Below are 21,992 nucleotides of genomic sequence, written 5' to 3'. Positions count from 1 at the left end.
AATAAGTTTTGTTGTGAGGGATGAGGTTTACCTATCAATACATCTCACGCATGAAGAGGATCGCAGAGGAAACAGAGATCCAAGCAATCATAAAAAAGTGGATCAGAAAATATGCGCGCGTGCACACACACACACACACACACACACACACACACACACACACACACACACACACACACACACACACACACACACACACACACACACACACACACACACACACACACCAAATCATTTGACTAAACCACTGTTCCAGTGTAGTGTCAGTAGGAGCTGCTGCTTCCTGGATAATGGGATACTTTGGAAGGAATGTTAAGCCGGCCGTCCTTCTGTCATCATGTGAATGCAAAAAATCACAAGTTATGTGTACTAGAATGGGTTTCTATTTGTGTAGTTTTTCTAAAATTAACCCTCATTTTATAAACAGCAAGCATACTTTTGACTTAAAGTAAAAATTTCAATTTCATTGAAGTTTTTACTGATCATCGTGGATGGTGAGAAATCTGCTCCTGAGAGTTATGATCCAGGACTGTTGTTTCATACAGACAATATTTCAGTTTCGTTCATCCCATGACTGGAACGGTTTTCTTGGCCAATCTTGAAGCATCAGGCACAGGTTTCACATGTAAGTCGAGGGTTGTTGATTGTGTTTGGATGGTTAACCTCTTTTTTTCTTCTTTTTTTAACCAGAGTCAATCATTCATAATGAAAACTTCCCAAAAGGTCATGGTTAGTTTGGCATGTGCCCTTTCTGAACATTCAGGGATGTGTTCAAGTGTACCCCAAAAATTGACAAATCATCCATAAATTCTGACTTTAGACCTCTGCGGTCTATCTTCCTTTAGAATTTAGAGGGATGCTGAAACCAACGAGCCCATATGCAACCATAACAAGATAAAAATACCCCATCGATTTGGTTGTTGCTCTTTTTCGTGTTTTTTTGTTAAATTACACTTTAAAGTTGCAATTGCACAGCAAAAAAAAACGAAAAATGTTGATAGTAAGAAAATAATGGTGAAAGTAAGTTACGTGTTCAGCCTCATGATATTCCATACCGACTAACTTTTAACAAGAAGCTTCACGGAAGATAGCTCAGTGATAAGGTGTGTACCTCTAAATTGTCCAGTCTGGGCCTGCTTTCCAATGTCTGAGATAATATGATTTGACTACAAAATGTAATCCCTGTGCTATGGAGCCAACATGTTACTCTATGAAACATATTCTGTACGTGTCACACAGGAGAAGGATCTGGGGGTGGTAATATATAAGGAGGTAAGCAGGCAGCACAGTGCCAGGCAGCTATAGGTAGAGCAAATAGGGTTTTAGGTTTTATTCGGAGGGGGATTATTTATAAATCAAAACAGGTGGTGTTAACATTGTACAGGAATTTAGTGAGGGCCATATCATGAATATTGTGTGCAGTTTTGGTCACCACAGTTCCGGAAGGACATTGATTTCATAGAGAGGGTTCAGTGCAGGCCGACTCGATTGATGGACTCAGCCTAGCCTAGCTGGACTAGCTGGACTCAGCTCTGAAGGAGACAGGGCTTTATACACTAGACAGGAGGTGGTTCCTAGGAAATATGATCGAGATGTTTCAGATAGTGAAAGGTTTTGATAAAATAAGTACAGATGAATTATTCAACAGAGTAGACAGTGATCAGACCAGGGGCATCGCCTGAGAGTAAAGAAGGGGAGAGTTAAGACGGTAGTAAAGCAGGGGACTTTTACTCAAAGAGTATTTAAGGCATGGAATGGTCTCCCTGGAAAGGTAGTGGCAGCAGAAACAGGAGATACATTTAAATTAGAATTAGATAGGGACCTGGAAGTTATGGAGATCCAGGGGTATACTGATGATGGCAGGACTTTTAGGTCACTTGAGGATCGATGGGTGATTGTGTGCTTGCGTACGGAGTGCTGTTGGTGGGGGTCTTGTCAAGGGGAGTTGTGTGGTTGATGTTGTGTGTTTTTTTTAACCAAGTCCATGCCCCCTCCCCTGAGGAGGAAAATAAAATAAAATAAATAAAAATACAAAAACTACAAAAACTTTTCAATAAATGAATAAATATAAAAACCACAAAAACACTAAAAAAGAAAAATTGCATTTTCTTTGGATCTTGTGTTGATAAGTTTGTGTGGTGTTGATGTCACACAGGCATGATGGGCTGAATGGCCTAAACCTGTGTTTGATTTCCTTGTATTATTACATAATATCCACCCTCCAAAAATTTTCCGTGCAGCCTGTGGCTGCTGGTTTGCATTATTGCTCAGACTGTAACTGTGCCACTGATGCTGTACCCCTGCTAGTTCAGGCAGAAATTTGGAATTTGTTTGTTGTGCCAGCGAACACTCACCTACTCTTCACAAAGGACACCGTGGGATCCTTAACATCCACCGACTATTGCTGGCAGATGGGACACCCGACTTCACATCGATTCAAGGGACAGAACACACTGTTGAATTACCCTGCCTGTGAAACACCAGATGACAGTTTGTAGCTGGGTCAGGATTCGAACCCAGGCTCGACAACCTCGAGACAAGTGTACATACCTCTCAGCCATCCATCCATCCTTCTGAGAAAGAATCAAGCCTGTTGTCATATATTCTAGCACAGATTTGTGGACAGGAAAGATCCACTTTGAAAAGAGTAGGCCACTGGGCATCGGTATCCTACCCAAATGTCTTTAAATTCCTTTCATGTGATTCTCGGAACAAATCCTACTGCGAGTGATCTTAATCGTTCTGGAAGACATATTGATGTGTGAATATAAAAGGCTACAAGCGTCAATGACCTTCATGCTCCGAATCGAATAGAAACATTGAGGTTATGCATTCCCACGTGGAGTGTAAAAAACAAATACTCTTGGAAGGAATGAGAAACAAAAGCAACAGGCTTTTCTTGATTTTAAGGAAAGATTCAAAATGACAAGTGGGAAGAACACTTTGGGACAATGACAAGTGGGAATGACAAAGTACTTTGAAGAAAAACCTTCAGACATTTGAGATTATTTTTCAGATCTCTTACCAAGCTATGAGTTGGAGTTGAATTGAAGTGATGGGAGAAGGTAATGTGATCTAATCCCGAAGGGGTGCGAGAGGGTAATGTAATCTGTGGGTGTATCAGCCAGTGAGAGTGCACGCAGACCAACAAATATAACGTCCTCGTGGCCTACATTGATATTGTTCCCCCAAATAGTCTTAAGCCCAGTCCGACAAAGTTTCCAAATATAACAATTGTGTTTTTACATCTAATTTAACTATAAAGTTGATTTTGTACCTTGAATGTGAATTCGGTCAAAGTAATCTGTGCCCATTCCTGAGTGTGTGTTTGCTCGCACCAGTGATGTGAAGTCTTAGCTGCCAGAACTACAGGTGTAACTCGCTCACCAAACCAGCCTTTGGCACAGTTGGACAAATATGTCTCATTTAACCAAAATATTTTATGATTAAGTTGATTTTACACTTTGAATGTAGGGCTAGCAGGATGACCTGCTAGTTATGTGACCAGGATGAATCATGTGCTTGATAATTTGTGTAGTCTCTTCACATTGTATCTATCTGTGCATTTGCATGTTTTGGGCAAGGGCCATACTTTTCACCTTTACTCATTGTAAAGAAGTTTTGTCTGTGTGTGATAGCTATCCTGCCAGTTCAAATATAAAATAATAATGATTAGACCGTTAACTTTTACTCTTCATGGACCATGGCTGACATATTGCTTATGATATTGTTGTGGGTTCGGGGTGGCATTCAGGGTTCATGACAGGGTGGCCTGGACCTGCTACTCAATGTCCGACCCTGAGGTCGACAAGCTACAAATAACTCCATGGCCCGAAAGGTTGCTGAGCAACTGGGGACGCCGGTTGAGGAAACTAAATCCAGCAGGGTCCTCGCACCCAATTATCATGTTACTTTACCAGTTATTTAGTTATCCCAAATGGGGAACCATGCTCTCGACTTCCTATCCCTGTCTACTTATTATCTACGACTGAGCGAAACTGAAGGTGGGAGGTCGGCTAAGATAATGCAGCAAATTTGTGGTGTATAACTTCCTGTCTATTTATTATGTACACTATGTTGAACCATTGGAAGAAAGAGATAATTAAGCAAGTTGGAAACAGTTTCTAAACAAAATAAGGCACATATTTGCAAGTAAGGCAGTATCACACAGCAAAAACTTAACCCCGAGCACTCCAGCAGAGAAAGAAGACTTTTCTCAAATTGTTCCTTCCTCATGGTGGACGTTATCACAGCACTCCATTTGGTGGTGTTTCTGGCACCATTCCATCATGGAATTGTTATTCTATGGTCTTCCAATCCTATCATATCCTTTACCATCCTACCAGCCTTTTGGCAGGGTCGTTTGATATTGCAGGATAGTTTAATAGCGGTATTGTTTAATGCCATCCCAGCTGCAACTTAGTTATTATCAAATGGTAATGGGGATCGAGACAGGGTGGATGTGTGGTGGGTACCCCTTTTTGTTAAGATCCCTGCAGCAAGTGCTGGTGCAACACAGGGGTTCATCATCACCATTCCAGTTAAGATGTATTAGAAGTGTATGTACTCCCTCACTGGAGAGGACGTCAGTTCATTTTCTGAGGTGACTCCATTCTGTGCTGAGGGCTGGCAACTCTTGAAGCTGACAAAGTTATTGTATGACTGTGCATTCTGGCCCTGTTGGTGAGAATGTATGGGTGTTTTTTATGACCATGACCTTTGGCCTTCGGACCAAAGTTCATTTATATTAGTTTGACAAAGCTTTGTTTTAATGTGTACTTTCATATTGTGGCAGAATTACACATCATTATCTTTGTTATAATGCTTGGTTTTGTGAAAACCTTTTATATTAAAAAGGCATATCTCAATGGAATTGATGGTTCGGGAGCCACAACATCACCCAGTGATTGATTCCTTCCTTTCTCCAAGGAGTGGACTGACAATTCTTCAAAAAAAGCTGTCAGCCACGTATGTATATATATATATATATATATATATATATATATATATATATATATATATATATATATATATATATATATATATATATATATATATATATATATCTATATATATCTATATATATCTATATATATATCTATATATATATATATATATATATATATATATATATATATATATATATATATATATATATATATATCTGTACACGGGGGAAAAATAACACCGGGGAAAAAACAATATATGTATATGTATATATATATATATATATATATATATATATATATATATATATATATATATATATATACACACACACACACACACACACACACACACACACACACACACACACACACACACACACACACACACACACACACACACACACACACACCGGGAAAAATAACAGAACGGTCAGAAAGCATCCATCAATGAAAACATAAATAAATGAAAATAAATCAATGAAAAATCAAATGCAACTGAGTGACCCAAGACAATGGGTAAGCACAGTTCATATGCTCACACAATGTATAAACATACCCCGCAAGTACATATATATATATATATATATATATATATATATATATATATGTATATATTGTTACGTTTGAGGGGGGGGTATGCATTCAAAGGGTAATTAGGATGTTTAATTAGGTATGCCATGCTGTTCGAGTTTACCAGGATCTCGATGTAATAAGTAGCAATTCAGTGGTGATAAGTTGTCTAGTAAATGTTCATTTCTTCAAGGGGGGAAATGATAATTGTCACGTAATTAGATAGGGACATGGGATAGGGTAAGTGTGTCTGCGTAAACCCCTTTTGGTATTCTCTGGAGAATAGCCGTGACGTCACAGGACAGTGCAGCGGATGGCTCCGCCCCGTGATCACGATTGGCGGAAGGCGATGGCGGTGGGCCAATAAACGGCTCGATTGGAAGTGACGAGGACAGGAGGATAAAATGGTTCTGTTCGGGGTCGAAAAGGAAGAGGAAGAAGATCACAACCAAAAGATCGTGTTTTTTGGGTGTGGAAGCTGTTGCGCGGGGAGCATCCTTGTTGTTGTGCTGATTCGATCATGTTCTTGATCGTGTCTTGGAGCCTTGCTGAGCCTCGTGCCTCACCTTGGTTGGCTCTGGGGTTCTGCTGACTCGGAGTACGGGGTCGAACGGCGGGCGGACCTGCCTCCCTCTCCTGCTCGCAACTTGGCGCCAGAACTGGTTCCCTGGCGGCTGTGAGCGGACTTGGGCCAAGACCAGGAGGTCGACAGCACCACGGTTTCTCCTGCCCCCCTGACGAGAGCAAGGCCAGCTCGTCCGACGCCGATCCAGAGACAGTTGCGTCCACACCACGGTCCAGCCTGACCACCAGAAATAGCTACGTTTTGTGTGTGTGTGTGTGTGTGTGTGTGTGTGTGTGTGTGTGTGTGTGTGTGTGTGTGTGTGTGTGTGTGTGTGTGCGCGCGCTTGTGCTTGGCGCCTTAGAGGGATTGAGAACTGTATATTCATTGGAATTTTCTGTGTTTTTCCCCACGCCCGATCCCACACCATCCCGCCGAATCGCCCCGGATCCCTCTTCTTGCCGAGTCTTGTTATTTCTGGTAATAATAAAAACAAATAAACATCATCAACTCAGTGAAAAGTGACTCGTGCCACCTTCCTCGTCCCGTTTGCGGTAGAGCGATTAGAACCGCCATGTTTGGGTTATAAATAAATAAACCGCCTCCATCGTTTCGGCTCATTCTACGTTGGCGGGACTGTTCAAGTCCCGTGGATGTCATATTGGTGTCAGGGTGTTGGATATTCGAACCCCTCTAAATTATATTTGGTATCGGGAGAATATACCAAGATTAAAATCTCGCCATGAATTGGAATACAAAATTATTACAGAAAAGCGCGCGAGCGCGGGAAAATTTTGGCGGGATTTTTCAAATTTAAATTAATTGGCGGCAAACGGGACTTCTGCACCATGGCGGATGTGCAGATGTTTGAGGAGGAAGGCCACGTGTCTGGCAGCGAGTCGGGGGAAGAGGGGAGAGACGGGGGTAGGGTTGGAACCTCCCCCATTCCGAGCGTGGACCGTGCTTCATTGCCCGTAACGGGGCCGGCAGCGCCGGAAACCGGCACGATGACGATCTGGACAATGTTGGAATGTTTAATAGGGGACATGATGGTACAAATGGCAAATCAATTCGTGACACAGAGGGCAGAAATGACGGCACAAATGGAAAATCAATTCGTGACACAGAGGGCAGAAATGACAGATCAATTGGGGGTAATGGGGGAACAGTTGGGTGCATGGATTGATTTAATGAGGGATGAATTGGGGGAAAAGATGGAGAAAATGAAAACTGAGATGCAGGAGTGTGTGGATGTTAAATTGGGAGAAATACAAAGTAAATTCGAGGATAGATTGGAGGAAACAAAGGTAGAAATTACATTGGAGGGGGAAAATATTCGAAAAAAATTGGTAGATAAAATTGATGCAACCAACATTCGGGTTGATAAAGTGGATGAAAGCCTGGAACGTCATCGTGCCTGTGTGGATGCTCGTATGCAGCTGCAAGTTGAAGAGTGGGGAGAGCTGAGGAAGCAAGGGATGAATTTGGCGGAGGAGGTAAAAGGATTGGAGGGTTGTTTGGACGAACAAGATAAAATTATGAGCCAAGATGAAGTCTTGGATAAAGGCCTGGTAGAGCCGTCTTTTGTAAGTCGAGTGTCCGGGTTGGTTGAGGAGCAGCTACAAACTCGCGACGGAGCCTTGGAGGAGGTTGTGCGGGCGCAGAAGATCCTGCGGGAAGAGGTGAATCGGTCCATTCAACGTTTGGAACAGGAGGCAAAATTGACCCATGAGACCCTCACCACAAAACATTTTTGGCCACAGTGGGCTCCGAAATTGGATACGCAGCCACAAGGGTGTTTGATCCCTGGGCTGGATTCGGACAAGGGAGAAACTGAGAAGCGGGCCACCGTAAAAGTGATCCCCCTGGTAAATTTCGACGGGTCAGGGAGCGTTGAAGCTTTTCTGACGCAATTTGAGTGCATTTCCCGACTAAACGGGTGGAATGAGCGGGAACGTACAGGGAATTTGGTGGCAACGTTGCGGGGACCAGCCGCAGATGTGTTAAACGTGATCGCGGAGGGGATGTTGACCAGCTCCCACATTTGCGAGGCGTTGAGCTGTCGGTTTGGGTTCGCGGCAAACTGTGATCTGGTACGGGCCCAGCTCCAGCACCGCAGATTAAAGCCGGGTGAGACAGTGCAGGAGCTGGCACAGGACATTTACCAATCAGTCAGGATCGCGTATCGGGACCTTACAGTGGAGGCATGGGACAGACTGGCACTAGAGAAAATTTTAGCTGCTCTTCCGGACCCTGAGGTCCGAGCGCTAGTGGAGCTACAGGATCCACCCACCGTTCACCGAGCGGCTGAGTGCGCAGCCAGGCTGGCCTCGTGGAGGCGGCCGGGTCGGGTGCCCGAGAGGCCATCGGTGACGGTCCGACAGGCGGAGATCCAGGATCAAGGAGAGGGGCTGGGAGAAATTAGCATTACCCAAATGTTTCAGGAAATTTGCCAGAAACTGTCAAGTTTGATAAGGGGTAATTCGGTAGTTGGTGCGCCAAAGCGGCGGGGTCCAGCCCAGCCAATAGAGCAATTCGATTATGGCCGAGGGGGTCCGGAACCGGAAGAGACATTACACCGATACCCACGGGGGCCTTTTATGGGGAGTTGTTTCCAGTGCGGGCGAAGAGGACACATGCAACGATATTGCCGGTACCCGGCGGATGCAGAGACCCTCCAATAGACTTTCAAGCCCGGAGAAGATGAATCCTCCTGCTGAACCGCCAAGTCTATCCGAGATGCCCTTTCATAGGTCGGGTCCGGAGATCACTGTCGGGGGTCCGGGAGACTAGATCGGGCTGAGCATATAGGGCCATGCACGGCTGGTGAGATTGTGGCGAAGTGCCTCCTTTAGTGAAAAAAAAATGAATTGTGGGAAAATTGGCATGGGTTTGTGAGTTCTGCTGGGTTTTAGAGTTACAATCGGGACAGTGGGTAATTGGTAACAAAGCGGGCACAAGTGGCTGTCCAATGGCTGGTGCGTGGATCGGGTGAGAAGTGCTGTGTGAGTTGTTTTAAGTTAAGAAGTGAAATGTATGGTGCACACATTGATTTTTTTTATTGGACATGGTGTGGTAATAGGGAAGGTCATGGTCGGCGAAGTGTTAGAAATGCAGGTGTCACATGTAAGGCCGATGGGGTGGGGGAGTCATGTGGGTTTTGTGGGTGGGGATGATGTGCTTGTCCACAGGGATTGCTGAAGCTCACGGTGAGCGGGAATTGCGACCCCCTTCAAGGAGATTCACCACCTGGTGGCTAATGGTGACAGTGTCTGGAGGCAACTGGGAGAGGGTCTGGTTGGGCGACCAAGGCGGGTAGGACCTTGGCGACCCAGGAAGGCCAGAGGAGCCAGTGAGACCCCTTCCAGAATGGTGTACGGGATTAGAGCTGATGGCTACCAGGGGGGAGGGAATCAAAGGGAGCGGGGCCTAGAAGTGTCCGGGTTGGACTAAAGCTTACCTGTGGGCATGGTTGCACCTGAGATGCCCCCATCATCTTGTGGTAACCCACCCCATGGCCACGACGGGATTCAGCCTGCATGATTAAAATGAGGACCATGACCTAGAAATGTGATGATGACCATGGTGTGAGTGTTGTGAAGATGTGTGAGTCCCACTCGATCCCACACAACTTGACAGGTGCAGCAAGGGCATGATGTCCGCATAATTTTGGGGCAAGCAAATTTGAAAATTGGCTCCCTAGGTAACGCTGGGTCTATTAGCATCCACTGGGGGAGGCGGTCAAGTGTAAATATCCTGTGAATAGTTTCGTTAAGGATTAGAGTAGGAATGTAAAGTATCAGTGTTGTGTTTTTGTGGAACCTTTTGTTTCCCCTCCCCAGATCACTGGAAGAATGCTGGGCAAGAGCGATGACCCAGAAGATGGAGTTCAACTTTGCTCAGTGCTCTCATGTGATAAAATAAAACAATAAAAAAAACAAAAAACGAATGATTGTTTAGGCGAGGATAAGGCCATAAGGGGGTAGTACATTAAGCAGGATAGGTAAGTTAGCTGCGACTCGCTGCCCATTGCCCCTCCTACTTGATTTCGTTAGGTTAATTAGGTGTGAGTCAGTAAGTGTTAAGGCTGGTACGGTAGCCCCTGTGATATACCTTGCAGGAGCTGCGGTACCAGAGGAGGGGGCAGTGTTACGTTTGAGGGGGGAGTATGCATTCAAAGGGTAATTAGGATGTTTAATTAGGTATGCCATGCTGTTTGAGTTTTCCAGGATCTCGATGTAATAAGTTGCAATTCAGTGGTGATAAGTTGTCTAGTAAATGTTCATTTCTTCAAGGGGGGAAATGATAATTGTCACGTAATTAGATAGGGACACGGGATAGGGTAAGTGTGTCTGCGTAAACCCCTTTTGGTATTCTCTGGAGAATAGCCGTGACGTCACAGGAAAGTGCAGCGGATGGCTCCGCCCCGTGATCACGATTGGCGGAAGGCGATGGCGGTGGGCCAATAAACGGCTCGATTGGAAGTGACGAGGACAGGAGGATAAAAAGGTTCTGTTCGGGGTCGAAAAGGAAGAGGAAGAAGATCACAACCAAAAGATCGTGTTTTTTGGGTGTGGAAGCTGTTGCGCGGGGAGCATCCTTGTTGTTGTGCTGATTCGATCGTGTTCTTGATCGTGTCTTGGAGCCTTGCTGAGCCTCGTGCCTCACCTTGGTTGGCTCTGGGGTTCTGCTGACTCGGAGTACGGGGTCGAACGGCGGGCGGACCTGCCTCCCTCTCCTGCTCGCAACTTGGCGCCAGAACTGGTTCCCTGGCGGCTGTGAGCGAACTTGGGCCAAGACCAGGAGGTCGACAGCACCACGGTTTCTCCTGCCCCCCTGACGAGAGCAAGGCCAGCTCGTCCGACGCCGATCCAGGGACAGTTGCGTCCACACCACGGTCCAGCCTGACCACCAGAAATAGCTACGTTGTGTGTGTGTGTGTGTGTGTGTGTGTGTGTGTGTGTGTGTGTGTGTGTGTGTGTGTGTGTGTGTGTGTGTGTGTGCTTGTGCTTGGCGCCTTAGAGGGATTGAGAACTGTATATTCATTGGAATTGTCTGTGTTTATCCCCACGCCCGATCCCACACCATCCCGTCGAATCGCCCCGGATCCCTCTTCTTGCCGAGTCTTGTTATTTCTGGTAATAATAAAAACAAATAAACATCATCAATTCAGTGAAAAGTGACTCGTGCCACCTTCCTCGTCTCGTTTGCGGTAGAGCGATTAGAACCGCCATGTTTGGGTTATAAATAAATAAACCGCCTCCATCGTTTCGGCTCATTCTACGTTGGCGGGACTGTTCAAGTCCCGTGGACGTCACAATATATATATATATATATATATATATATATATATATATATATATATATATATATATATATATATATATATATATATATATATATATATATATATATATTGTTGTGGTTGACCAAATTCACAAACCACCATTCAGGTCCCTTAGGTGAGATATCTCTGTAAGTATATGTGTAGTTAGGCCCAAACCCGTTGTTTAGAGGGAATAAATGTTATTCATTCGGGCTGCGACCCCTCTAGATAGCCGTTTTTCTTTTACTATCTTTATCTTGGACCAGCCGCCATTACTACCACCACCAACCACGTCTCAACAGCCATCACACAACAACCACCAACCACAACGCCGCTTCACAACAACAACCACCAACCACAACGCCGCTTCACAACAACAGCCACGACCTTTACCGTCACAACTCGCCACCATCGCATCACCACCATTCTTGCGCCACTTGTGGGCACCGATACTGGACTCGTGCAGGGCGCGCACCGAGCAGCGTGTTCAGAAACATCACAGACTTTCCGAGAAAAATGGATCAAAAACGACTCACGCCCACTTCTGTTCCGTCCTATCGGAGAGCGTGGGGCGATTTGGCCCCGCCTCCAGGGCGTTGGAGTGAGGTCGCTATGTGCAAATTCATGGATCAAAAAGCATTCACGCCCACTTTTCCTCGGTCCAATGGGGAGCCAGTTAGAGGTGAAGGGTCGGAGGTAAAGGGTCAAAGGTGGGGGAGCGAGGCCACGGGGGATATAAACGGCCGCGCTCGCCAAACAGTTCAGTTCAGAGGGGAGAAGTTCGAGTTCGCGGTTGGGAGTTGTCGGTGGAGCTGGGAAGAAGAGGACGGAGCTGTGGAGAGGTGGCGGCGGCGAAGGCGATCGAGGGGGTGCTCGCGTCGGAGTCGGGGAGCTGCGGAGGGAGAGGCCGGCAGCGCGACCGAGGTCGAGGTGGAGATGCTCGTCGCGGGACCCGAGACAGGGTGATATCCTCCTCCCCCCCGAGCATCAACAACCCCCTCCTGTTTCCCCCCGCGCTGAGATAGTGCGACAAGGGGGCCCCTTTCCCACCCCCTACCAGACACTGTCCGCGAGGCCCGCGGAGTTGGGGCGCCACCGCCGCTCTGCGTCTCATCATCAGACGGGTAGGCCCGACACGGTCTCGGCCCCAGGCCCGTCTACCCCCCTCATCCTGGAGGGTGGTTCTTTTTCTTTTGCTTTGGGTATCTGTGTTGTCGGCGCCGTCTGTGAAGTAAAATTGTATAAGTGTTGCCGTGTGCTCGGTAGTCGGATAGCTCTGCATTGTGTTTCTCTTTTATATTTGCTTTTTGTGTAATATTGTGTTTCTTCTCCTTTTACATGTGCTTTTGGTGTAATTGTATATGTGCTTCCCGTTCATCGCGAAATAAATGTGAGTTATGTTGAACTGTTTTCCCGCTTCGCTTCGTCTTTTCTTTCATTGAATCTCCATCTTGCTTCACATAAAGGGTTGGTCGTGGGCTAAAACGCCCGATAATTAATCGAACCGTCGAGGCCGACGAATAACACCGCTCGGTTATCCCGATAGTACGGAACGGGTCGCTTAAAGTGGCCCGTGTCCGAAGTCGACCTGCGGCGAGGTGCGATCGCCCGGTCTACCCTCCGTGTGGGTACTTAGGTAGGTCGAATTTGGCGAGCAACCCTATCCCACGCGGGGGCCGATTGGCACGATCGTGGTGAGACCGAAAGGTCCACCCGTGACTAGTTCCCGGCGTTAGTCCGAGAGGGTCACGACTGGATTGTCCGTCCGGTGGGCGACGTGCCGCGATTCGAGTTACGTGGCCGTTCGCACGCCGGCGGGCGTGAATCCGCAACAATATATATATATATATATATATATATATATATATATATATATATATATATATATATATATATATATATATATATATATATATATGTATATATATATGTATATATATATATATATATATATATATATATATATATATATATATATATATATATATATATATATATATATATATATATATATATATATATATGTATGTATATATATATATATGTATATATATATATATATATATATATATATATATGTATGTATATATATATATGTATATATATATATATATGTATATGTATATATATATATATATATATATATATATATATGTATGTATATATGTATATGTATATATATATATATATATATATATATATATATATATATATATATGTATGTATATATATATATATATATATGTATATATATATATATATATATATATATATATATATATATATATATATATATATATATGTATGTATATATATATATGTATGTATATATATATATGTATGTATATATATATATGTATGTATATATATGCCTGACACCTATATGTATATATACATATATATATATATATATATATATATATATATATATATATATGTATGTATATATATATATATATATATATATATATATGTATATATATATATATATATGTATATATATATATATATATATATATATATATATATATATATATATCTCTATCTCTATCTCTATCTCTATCTCTATCTCTATCTCTATCTCTATCTCTATCTCTATCTCTCTCTCTGGACTGAAATTTGACGAACTCACTTGTTGGAAAGGTGGCATCCTCTGACGGTGCCATGTTGAAAGTCACTGAGCTATTCAGTTTCCCATACCTCCTCACCCTTTGCCTCTGAAACTTCTCTTTCCCCATACCTCCCTAAAATCCCTCACCCATTCCCTCTCAAACACCGTACTGTCTTGAAAACATTCCTTTTCTCTCATCCATTTCAATCCCTCCTATTCTCAATCCATTTGAATCCTTTTCCCATCCTTCTTCCCCTTGCAACTTCCCACAGCACAAATTATGCACACAACACAACATGTCTTGCAGCACACACATTACATTGCAGAACATAATCCATATCACAAGGAAATTCCTGTGCTGGGTGCGTAATCTGCAATGTGCCGCTGCAGCACCACCAGGACCGACCAACTGAAACACTATGGGATGTGCGCACAGATGGGGAAGCAACATGCAGAGGTCAGAGAGTATTGAAGGGAGCATTGCTCCCATGAAGCCTCGCTCAAGACCAATATAAGCCAGTACGCAGCAGAGTTCTGCAGCTGACTCGTGAAGCAGAGACCTGAATGAAAAGCATAACTGCCTGCCTGCCTGCCTGCCTGTTTTAACCAGAGGGACGGAGTGAGAGAAGTCATGCTGGGGCAATGCTCCGAGAGCGAAAGGCAGCGCAAGGTTCTTTGGGCACAGCTGCACACATACTAACATCCATGATCCTTCCTTTCTGTTTCTGCACCCACTAATTCATCTGCTTGAGACGCACGAAAAAGAGATATCAATAATTGAACCTCTTAACCCATCTGGGTGAGGTACTGACAAGCACCACGCACCATCCCTCTTGAACCTACACTGCATACACCACACCTCTCCCTACACCACACCTCTCCCTACACATTGTACACACACAGAAACTTGATTGATTCCTTTCCTTCCTTCCCTTCCCTTCCCTTCCCTTCCCTTCCCTCCACATTGGGACCAAAGTAAGCCTGCCGCTTTGCATCTGGTAAGCAATGGGCTGACCAAAAGCCCCAAAGGCCAATATATATATATATATATTGTATATATATACAATATATATATATATAGTGTATGCCCCGGTTAGAATAGGTGTACCATATCCCTGTGTGTCGTAAGAGGCGACCAGGGTTGCGTCAGGAAGGGCATCCGGCGTAAAAACCTATGCCAAATCATTATGCGGACAACAAAACGAATTTCCATACCGGATCGGTCGAGGCCCGGGTTACCAACGACCGCCACCGGTACCGGTGGTCAGCAGGGTACCAGTGGAAATTGTGCTACTGCTGGGCGAAGGAGGAGAAGGAGACGGGGAAGGCGAGTCCGGAGACAGTGGGAGAGGGGGAAGGGTAGAAGTGTGGAGGTGAGAGTTGGAACTCTGAATGTTGGGACGATGACTGGCAAAGGGCGAGAGTTGGCTGATGTGATGGAGAGAAGAAAGGTGGACATACTGTGTGTACAAGAGACCAAGTGGATGGGGAGTAAGGCGAGGAGCATTGGAGGTGGTTTCAAACTGTTCTACCATGGTGTGGATGGGAGGAGAAATGGTGTCGGGATAATCCTGAAGGAAGATCATGTCAAGAGGGTATTGGAGGTGAGGAGGGTGTCTGACCGAGTGATGAGTGTGAAGTTGGAAATTGAAGGGGTGATGATGAATGTCATCAGTGCATATGCCCCACATATGGGGTGTGAGATGGAATATAAAGAAGATTTCTGGAGTGAGTTAGATGAAGTGGTGGAGAGTGTATCCAAGGATGAAAGAGTGGTGATTGGAGCAGATTTCAATGGTCATGTTGGGGAAGGTAATAAAGAGGATGAGGAGGTGATGGGGAGGTACGGTCTCAACAAGAGAAATGTGGAAGGGCAAATGGTGGTAGAGTTTGCAAAAGAATGGAAATGGCAGTGGTAAACACGTATTTCAAGAAGAAGGAGGAACACAGGGTGACATACAAGAGTGGAGGAAAGTGAACACAGGTGGATTACATCTTAAGTAGGAGATGCAACCTGAAAGAGATTAGTGACTGTAAGGTTGTGGCAGGGGAGAGTGTAGCTCGACAGCATCGATTGGTGGTCTGTAGGATGACTTTCGAGGTGAGGTTGAGGAAGAGAGTGAGGGCTGAACCAAGGACCAGATGGTGGAAGCTGAAGGAGGAAGACTGTTGCGTGAAATTTAGGGAGGAGGTGAAACAGGCGCTGGATGGTGGTAAAGATGGGTGGGATGATTGGGCAACGACAGCAGAAGTTGTGAGGGAGATAGCTCGGAAGGTACTTGGTGTGACATCTGGACAGAGGAAGGAAGATAAGGAGACTTGGTGGTGGAATGAGGAAGTACAGGAAAGTACAAGGAAGAAGGGGTTGGCTAAAAAGAAGTGGGATAGTCATAGAGATGAAGAAAGTCGGCAGGAGTACAAGGAGTGGCGTCGAAAAGCAAAAAGAGAGGTGGCAAAGGCCAAGGAAAAGGCATATGACGAGCTGTATGAGAAGCTGGATACAAAAGAAGGGGAAAAGGATTTATACCGATTGGCAAGACAGAGGGACCGAGCTGGGAAGGATGTGCTGCAGGTTCGGGTGATAAAGGACGCAAATGGGAATGTGCTGACGAGCGAGGAGAGTGTGTTGAGAAGGTGGATGGAGTACTTTGAGGAGCTGATGAATGAAGAAAATGAGAGAGAGAGAAGGTTGGAAGAGGTGGAGATAGTGAATCTGGAAGTGGGGTGGATCAGTAAGGATGAAGTGAGGACTGCTATGAAGAAGATGAAAAGTGGAAAGGCGGTTGGCCCAGATGGTATACCAGTGGAGGCATGGAAGTGCTTAGGAGAGATGGCAGTGGGGTTGTTAACCAGATTGTTTAATAAAGTCTTGGAAAGTGAGAGGATGCCGGAGGAGTGGAGATTAAGTGTACTGATTCCGATTTTCAAGAATAAGGGTGATGTGCAGAGCTGTGGAAATTACAGAGGGATAAAGTTGTTAAGCCACACCATGAAGTTGTGGGAAAGAGTAGTGGAAGCTCGGTTGAGAGGAGAGGTGACGATCTGTGAGCAGCAATATGGGTTTATGCCAGGAAAGAGCACCACTGATGCGATGTTTGCTTTGAGAATGTTGATGGAGAAGTATAGGGAAGGCCAGAAAGAGTTACATTGTGTGTTTGTGGATTTAGAGAAAGCTTATGATAGGGTGCCAAGAGAGGAGTTGTGGCATTGTATGAGGAAGTCGGGAGTGGTGGAGAAGTATGTGAGGATCGTGCAGGATATGTATGAGGACAGTGTGACAGCGGTGAGGTGTGCGGTAGGAATGACGGACCGGTTTAAGGTTAAAGTGGGATTGCACCAAGGATCGACTCTGAGCCCTTTCCTGTTTGCAATGGTGATGGACAGGTTGACGGACGAGATCAGACTGGAGTCTCCATGGACCATGATGTTCGCGGATGACATCATGATCTGTAGGGAGAGTAGGGAGCAGGCTGAATCGAGCCTTGAGAGGTGGAGGTACGCACTGGAGAGAAGGGGAATGTTAGTCAGTAGGAGTAAGACGGAGTACATGTGCGTAAATGAGAGGGACGGTGGTGGTATGGTGCAGTTGCAAGGAGTTGAGGTGGGGAAGGTGGATTGGTTTAAATACTTGGGATCAACTGTCCAAAGTAACGGAGAGTGTGGGAGAGAAGTGAAAAAGAGAGTGCAGGCAGGATGGAGTGGGTGGAGAAGAGTTGCAGGAGTGATTTGTGACAGAAGGGTAGCTGCAAGAGTGAAGGGGAAAGTATACAAGACGGTAGTGAGACCAGCTATGTTGTATGGTTTGGAGGCGGTGGCGCTAACAAAAAGACAGGAAGCAGAGCTGGAGGTGGCAGAGTTAAAGATGCTGCGATTCTCGTTGGGAGTGACGAGGATGGATAGGATAAGAAATGAGTGTATTAGAGGGACAGCGCAGGTAGGACGGTTTGGAGACAAAGTGAGAGAGGCGAGATTGAGATGGTTTGGACATGTGCACAGGAGGGAAACGGAGTATATCGGGAGAAGGATGTTGAAGATGGAGCCGCCAGGCAGGAGGAGAAGAGGAAGGCCAAAGAAGAGGTTCATGGATGCGGTGAGGGCGGACATGCGGGTGGTTGGAGTGTCAATGGAAGATGTGGAGGATAGAGCAAAATGGAGACAGTTGGTCCGCTGTGGCGACCCCTAGCGGGAGCAAGCCGAAAGAGGAAGAAGATATATATATATATATCTCTCTCTCTCTCTCTCTCTCTCTCTCTCTCTCTCTCTCTCTCTCTCTCTCTCTCTCTCTCTCTCTCTCTCTCTCTCTCTCTCTCTCTCTCTCTCTCTCCTTCTCTCTCTCTCTCTCTCTCTCTCTCTCTCTCTCTCTCTCTCTCTCTCTCTCTCTCTCTCTCTCTCTCTCTCTCTCTCTCTCCTTCTCCTTCTCCTTCTCCTTCTCCTTCTCCTTCTCCTTCTCTTTCTCTTTCTCCTGGAATGATTGTGGCACACCTGTCCTGTGTTTAAGTCTGGCAAGATTGCGCAAAGTGTCCTAATAAGAATTGTAAGAGTTAATTCCGATGCCCTAATAATAAATGTAAGGCATTCTGACTCATCCCGACTGAAGAAGAACTCTTTTGTCAAGTTGAATATTTTATTGACAATGATAATGGCATTTTATCTGCAACCAAAAGGGAAAATAGACAATATTAGTCTGATTAGTTTCACACGATATGGTACACAGGAAAATGCCATGAACTAACAATGAAGATCTCATATCAGCGTTTGCATATTGAACATTACTAACTGGCGATATACAATTGCACTAACGATAATAATAATAATAATAATACGAAACAACGATAATGAATAAAATAATAACAGACAAATGCACAAGACACTAGGGCATAGGGCAATGACAATCACTCTCCAGCTACAAGGTTTTTGTGATGATGACTGAGAGAGATCAGAGAAATGGAATCATTTTGAATTTGGAATTTGTTCATAGTGCTGAATAGCTCACCTACTCTCCATGAAGGACACCATGGGGTCTTTAACATCCACCAGCTAATGCCAGCAGATGGGGCTTCCGCTTTAACATCCATCCGAGGTGCTGTGCACAGACTGATGAATCTCCCTGCCAGTGAAACACCGGGATGACAGTTTATAATTGAGTCGAGATTCAAACCCAGACTAGACAACTTAGAAGCTAGTGTGCATACCTGACAGTATGTGTGCATATGTGTGTGTATATATGTGTATGTATATATATGTATATGTATATGTATATGTATATGTATATATATATATATATATATATATATATATATATATATATATATATATATATATATATATATATATATATATATATATATATATATATATATATATATATATATATATATATATATATATATATATATATATATATACTCGCTATACCCGTGCACATGCACGGAATAGCAGTGCAACAAAGCTGGTAGCAGATGACAGACCATACATGGGGAATGACAAAAATACGCATTGTGCAAAATGCAAGTGGTACTATGGAATGCCAAGGCTTCCCAAACATTGTCAGCATGTCCGCTAAGTGCTGCAGCAATTTCATAGGGATCGTGTGACGGCGAGCCGAGTTTTTAGTGTGCAAGCTTGGTAATATATATATATATATATATATATATATATATATATATATATATATATATATATATATACATACACTGTATTTACAGGACATAGCAGTTGACTTTTTCATTGTGTACTGGACAATACATTATCGTGGATAATGGGCAAATCAACACCAAACATCAGATTTGAACGTTGGATCCCAGCACTATGAGCTACAGTATATGCTCCGTGATGGGACACTAAACAGTTCAACCCATAATTACACAATGGATGATGCAATCTTGACATTGTCAAAAGTCCTCGTCTAAGGTTCTTTTTCTGTTTGAATATTTCTCTTCCCTAATACCAGCAGAGAAGAACCTCCAAGTTGCAGAGTCTCGTATTCAAGCACCCTTTCCCTGGAGTCAAAATTACCACAATCTCTCTGCCACCAGTCTTCACAACTTCAACAGTACATCTTGCATCACATTACACCCTCGCAGCGGCAAGTGGCAACTCTCCGATTGTCAAGAAGAACATTTTCCCTTCTGCAAATACCGAAGAAGTATGAATAATCTGTTGTAATTTTCCTTTGGAAATCGTGCAAGATACATATATATTGTTTGCATTATTGTTCGACAGCATATTCATGCTTGGTACCTCTGCCGAGAAGCAGAGGCACCAAACTCCATTTCCAATGAATAGTGTCAGATTAACATTAATCTGCCATGACTTAAAGGATTATCCAAAGAGTTTAGAAGTCAAATTATGTGTTTCTTAAAATCCACTACTGTATTTGAATTAAACGGATGTCTCGATGCTTAATTTCCATGACTTTTCAATCTTCTCTAACACAGCTTATAACCATTTGTGAGAAATGGAATATATCATTGCATTTAAATCTTATATCAAATGACTCTTTTTTTATTCCTAGTAAAGAGTGTTGACCTTCAATGCATTTCATGCTGGATATAAGGACATTCATCTGTCATTTTCAGATGGATTTAATACATTCCAGCAACTGAGTGCAAATTTGACTACAGATTTTGTCTCAAAGCTTACGACACTCGCTGGAAACACAACTGTAAGTACGTAAGTGACAAATTTATATAATCTTGTTTGTTATCGATGTATTCGATGAAGTTGGAGGTAAGAGTAGATTTTAATTGATGTGAAGGGTGATGCTTCACCCCACTGACACTTACATTTCAAATATGCAGAAAAGGATGTGGAAGACAATTAAAACTACTTAATGGTATGCTATACCCCAGGTGTCTGGTTCTATAGGCATGCATAGCCATCTTCTTTTTCCAAACCTTTCTACGGTGGTCGAGCTGGCAGAAAAGGCCCATCGTGTGTTGCTCCATGGTGGAGTGGTTCTGCAGGCCACAGACGTGCTCGTGGTGACACAAATTCTGCAGGACGTGAGCAGCCTGATGGGAGAACATCAAGCAGGCACGTTAGACTTGCCCCCTGAGCGTGTGTGTGGTGCCTTCATGGGAATAGCTGGACAGCTCCTGGATGTACGCAACTCTCCACACTGGGATGGAGTTCAGCAGGTCCGCATCGATTTTGGTTTAACTTTTCTATCTTTTTAGTGAGTTGGTTTTATCTAAATGTATTTTATTTAGCTTATGTTTCACAAATCATTCTGCTCATTTTGTGAGGAGGTGTTTGGACCATACTGCAATTAATTGTGTGACTTTTATTGGCCAATTCATCAGCTGCCATTGGAACTTTCACTTGATTATCTTCTCATTCTTGACGTTGAGGTCTTCTGATCCACCAACTCTCAGTTTATCACTTAGCATTGATCGCAATATCCTCCTTTGGTTTTCAAATGGAAAGGAAGATAGTCTTAAAGGTCCACAGAATCAAAAAATCATGTTTGGTTTCATTAATAGATATGGCTTCACTTAACACTTAATCGTTGTTCTTTTCTTGAATAAACATATTGAAACGAAGATTTTAATATTATTTGTTGTTCTGTTATGCCCTCTTGGCCCCACTACCAAAAAAACGGCGATCATATATTACATAACCCACCACGCCATCTCGACCTCAGGTTCATACATGTACGGTCTTACACCACATTCTACATCATGATTTTGACTATCGTTGTAATCTGACGATTCTTGATCAGACAATCCGTCATCAAATTCACTTCATGACGAGTCTGGAGCCACTTGTGCACCCATTATCCATTGCTTGCTAAGAATTTTTTCCCTTGATTGCATCATGGCAGTATTCTGGAAAAAAAATTTGGGTTGGTACCTGCTTGCCTTTTTAACTGTCACACCTTAAAAAAATTATTGCAATGAAAAAAAACACCATATTCTGTTCTTTAATTGTTACTTAAAAATTAATACAATCACATCAAAGTTTTATTTTTTC

At 43.9% G+C, this 21,992-nt stretch overlaps 1 protein-coding gene across 5 annotated transcripts in view; it reads left to right on the top strand.

The window, feature by feature from the left end:
* ADGRD2 (adhesion G protein-coupled receptor D2) overlaps positions 1-21,992 on the top strand; it is a 234,253-nt gene that overhangs the window by 35,016 nt on the left and 177,245 nt on the right. For 4 of the 5 annotated variants that reach the window (XR_015058674.1, XM_085883251.1, XM_085883249.1 and 1 more), the window contains exons 8-10: positions 19,969-20,163; positions 20,597-20,682; positions 20,870-21,157. Coding sequence is in view for 4 of the 5 variants with exons in the window: in XM_085883251.1 (XP_085739377.1) it covers positions 19,969-20,163; positions 20,597-20,682; positions 20,870-21,157 (569 nt within the window). In the remaining variant the exon portion in view is untranslated. The remainder of the gene's footprint in view (positions 1-19,968; positions 20,164-20,596; positions 20,683-20,869; positions 21,158-21,992) is intronic. The other variant, XM_085883250.1, reaches the window with a different exon arrangement.

The sequence above is a fragment of the Eptatretus burgeri genome, chromosome 5, assembly GCF_056783735.1.
Source record: "Eptatretus burgeri isolate ZD-2024b chromosome 5, Ebu_testis_v1, whole genome shotgun sequence".
NCBI lineage: Eukaryota > Metazoa > Chordata > Myxini > Myxiniformes > Myxinidae > Eptatretus > Eptatretus burgeri.
This window is presented reverse-complemented; position numbering and strand designations above follow the sequence as displayed.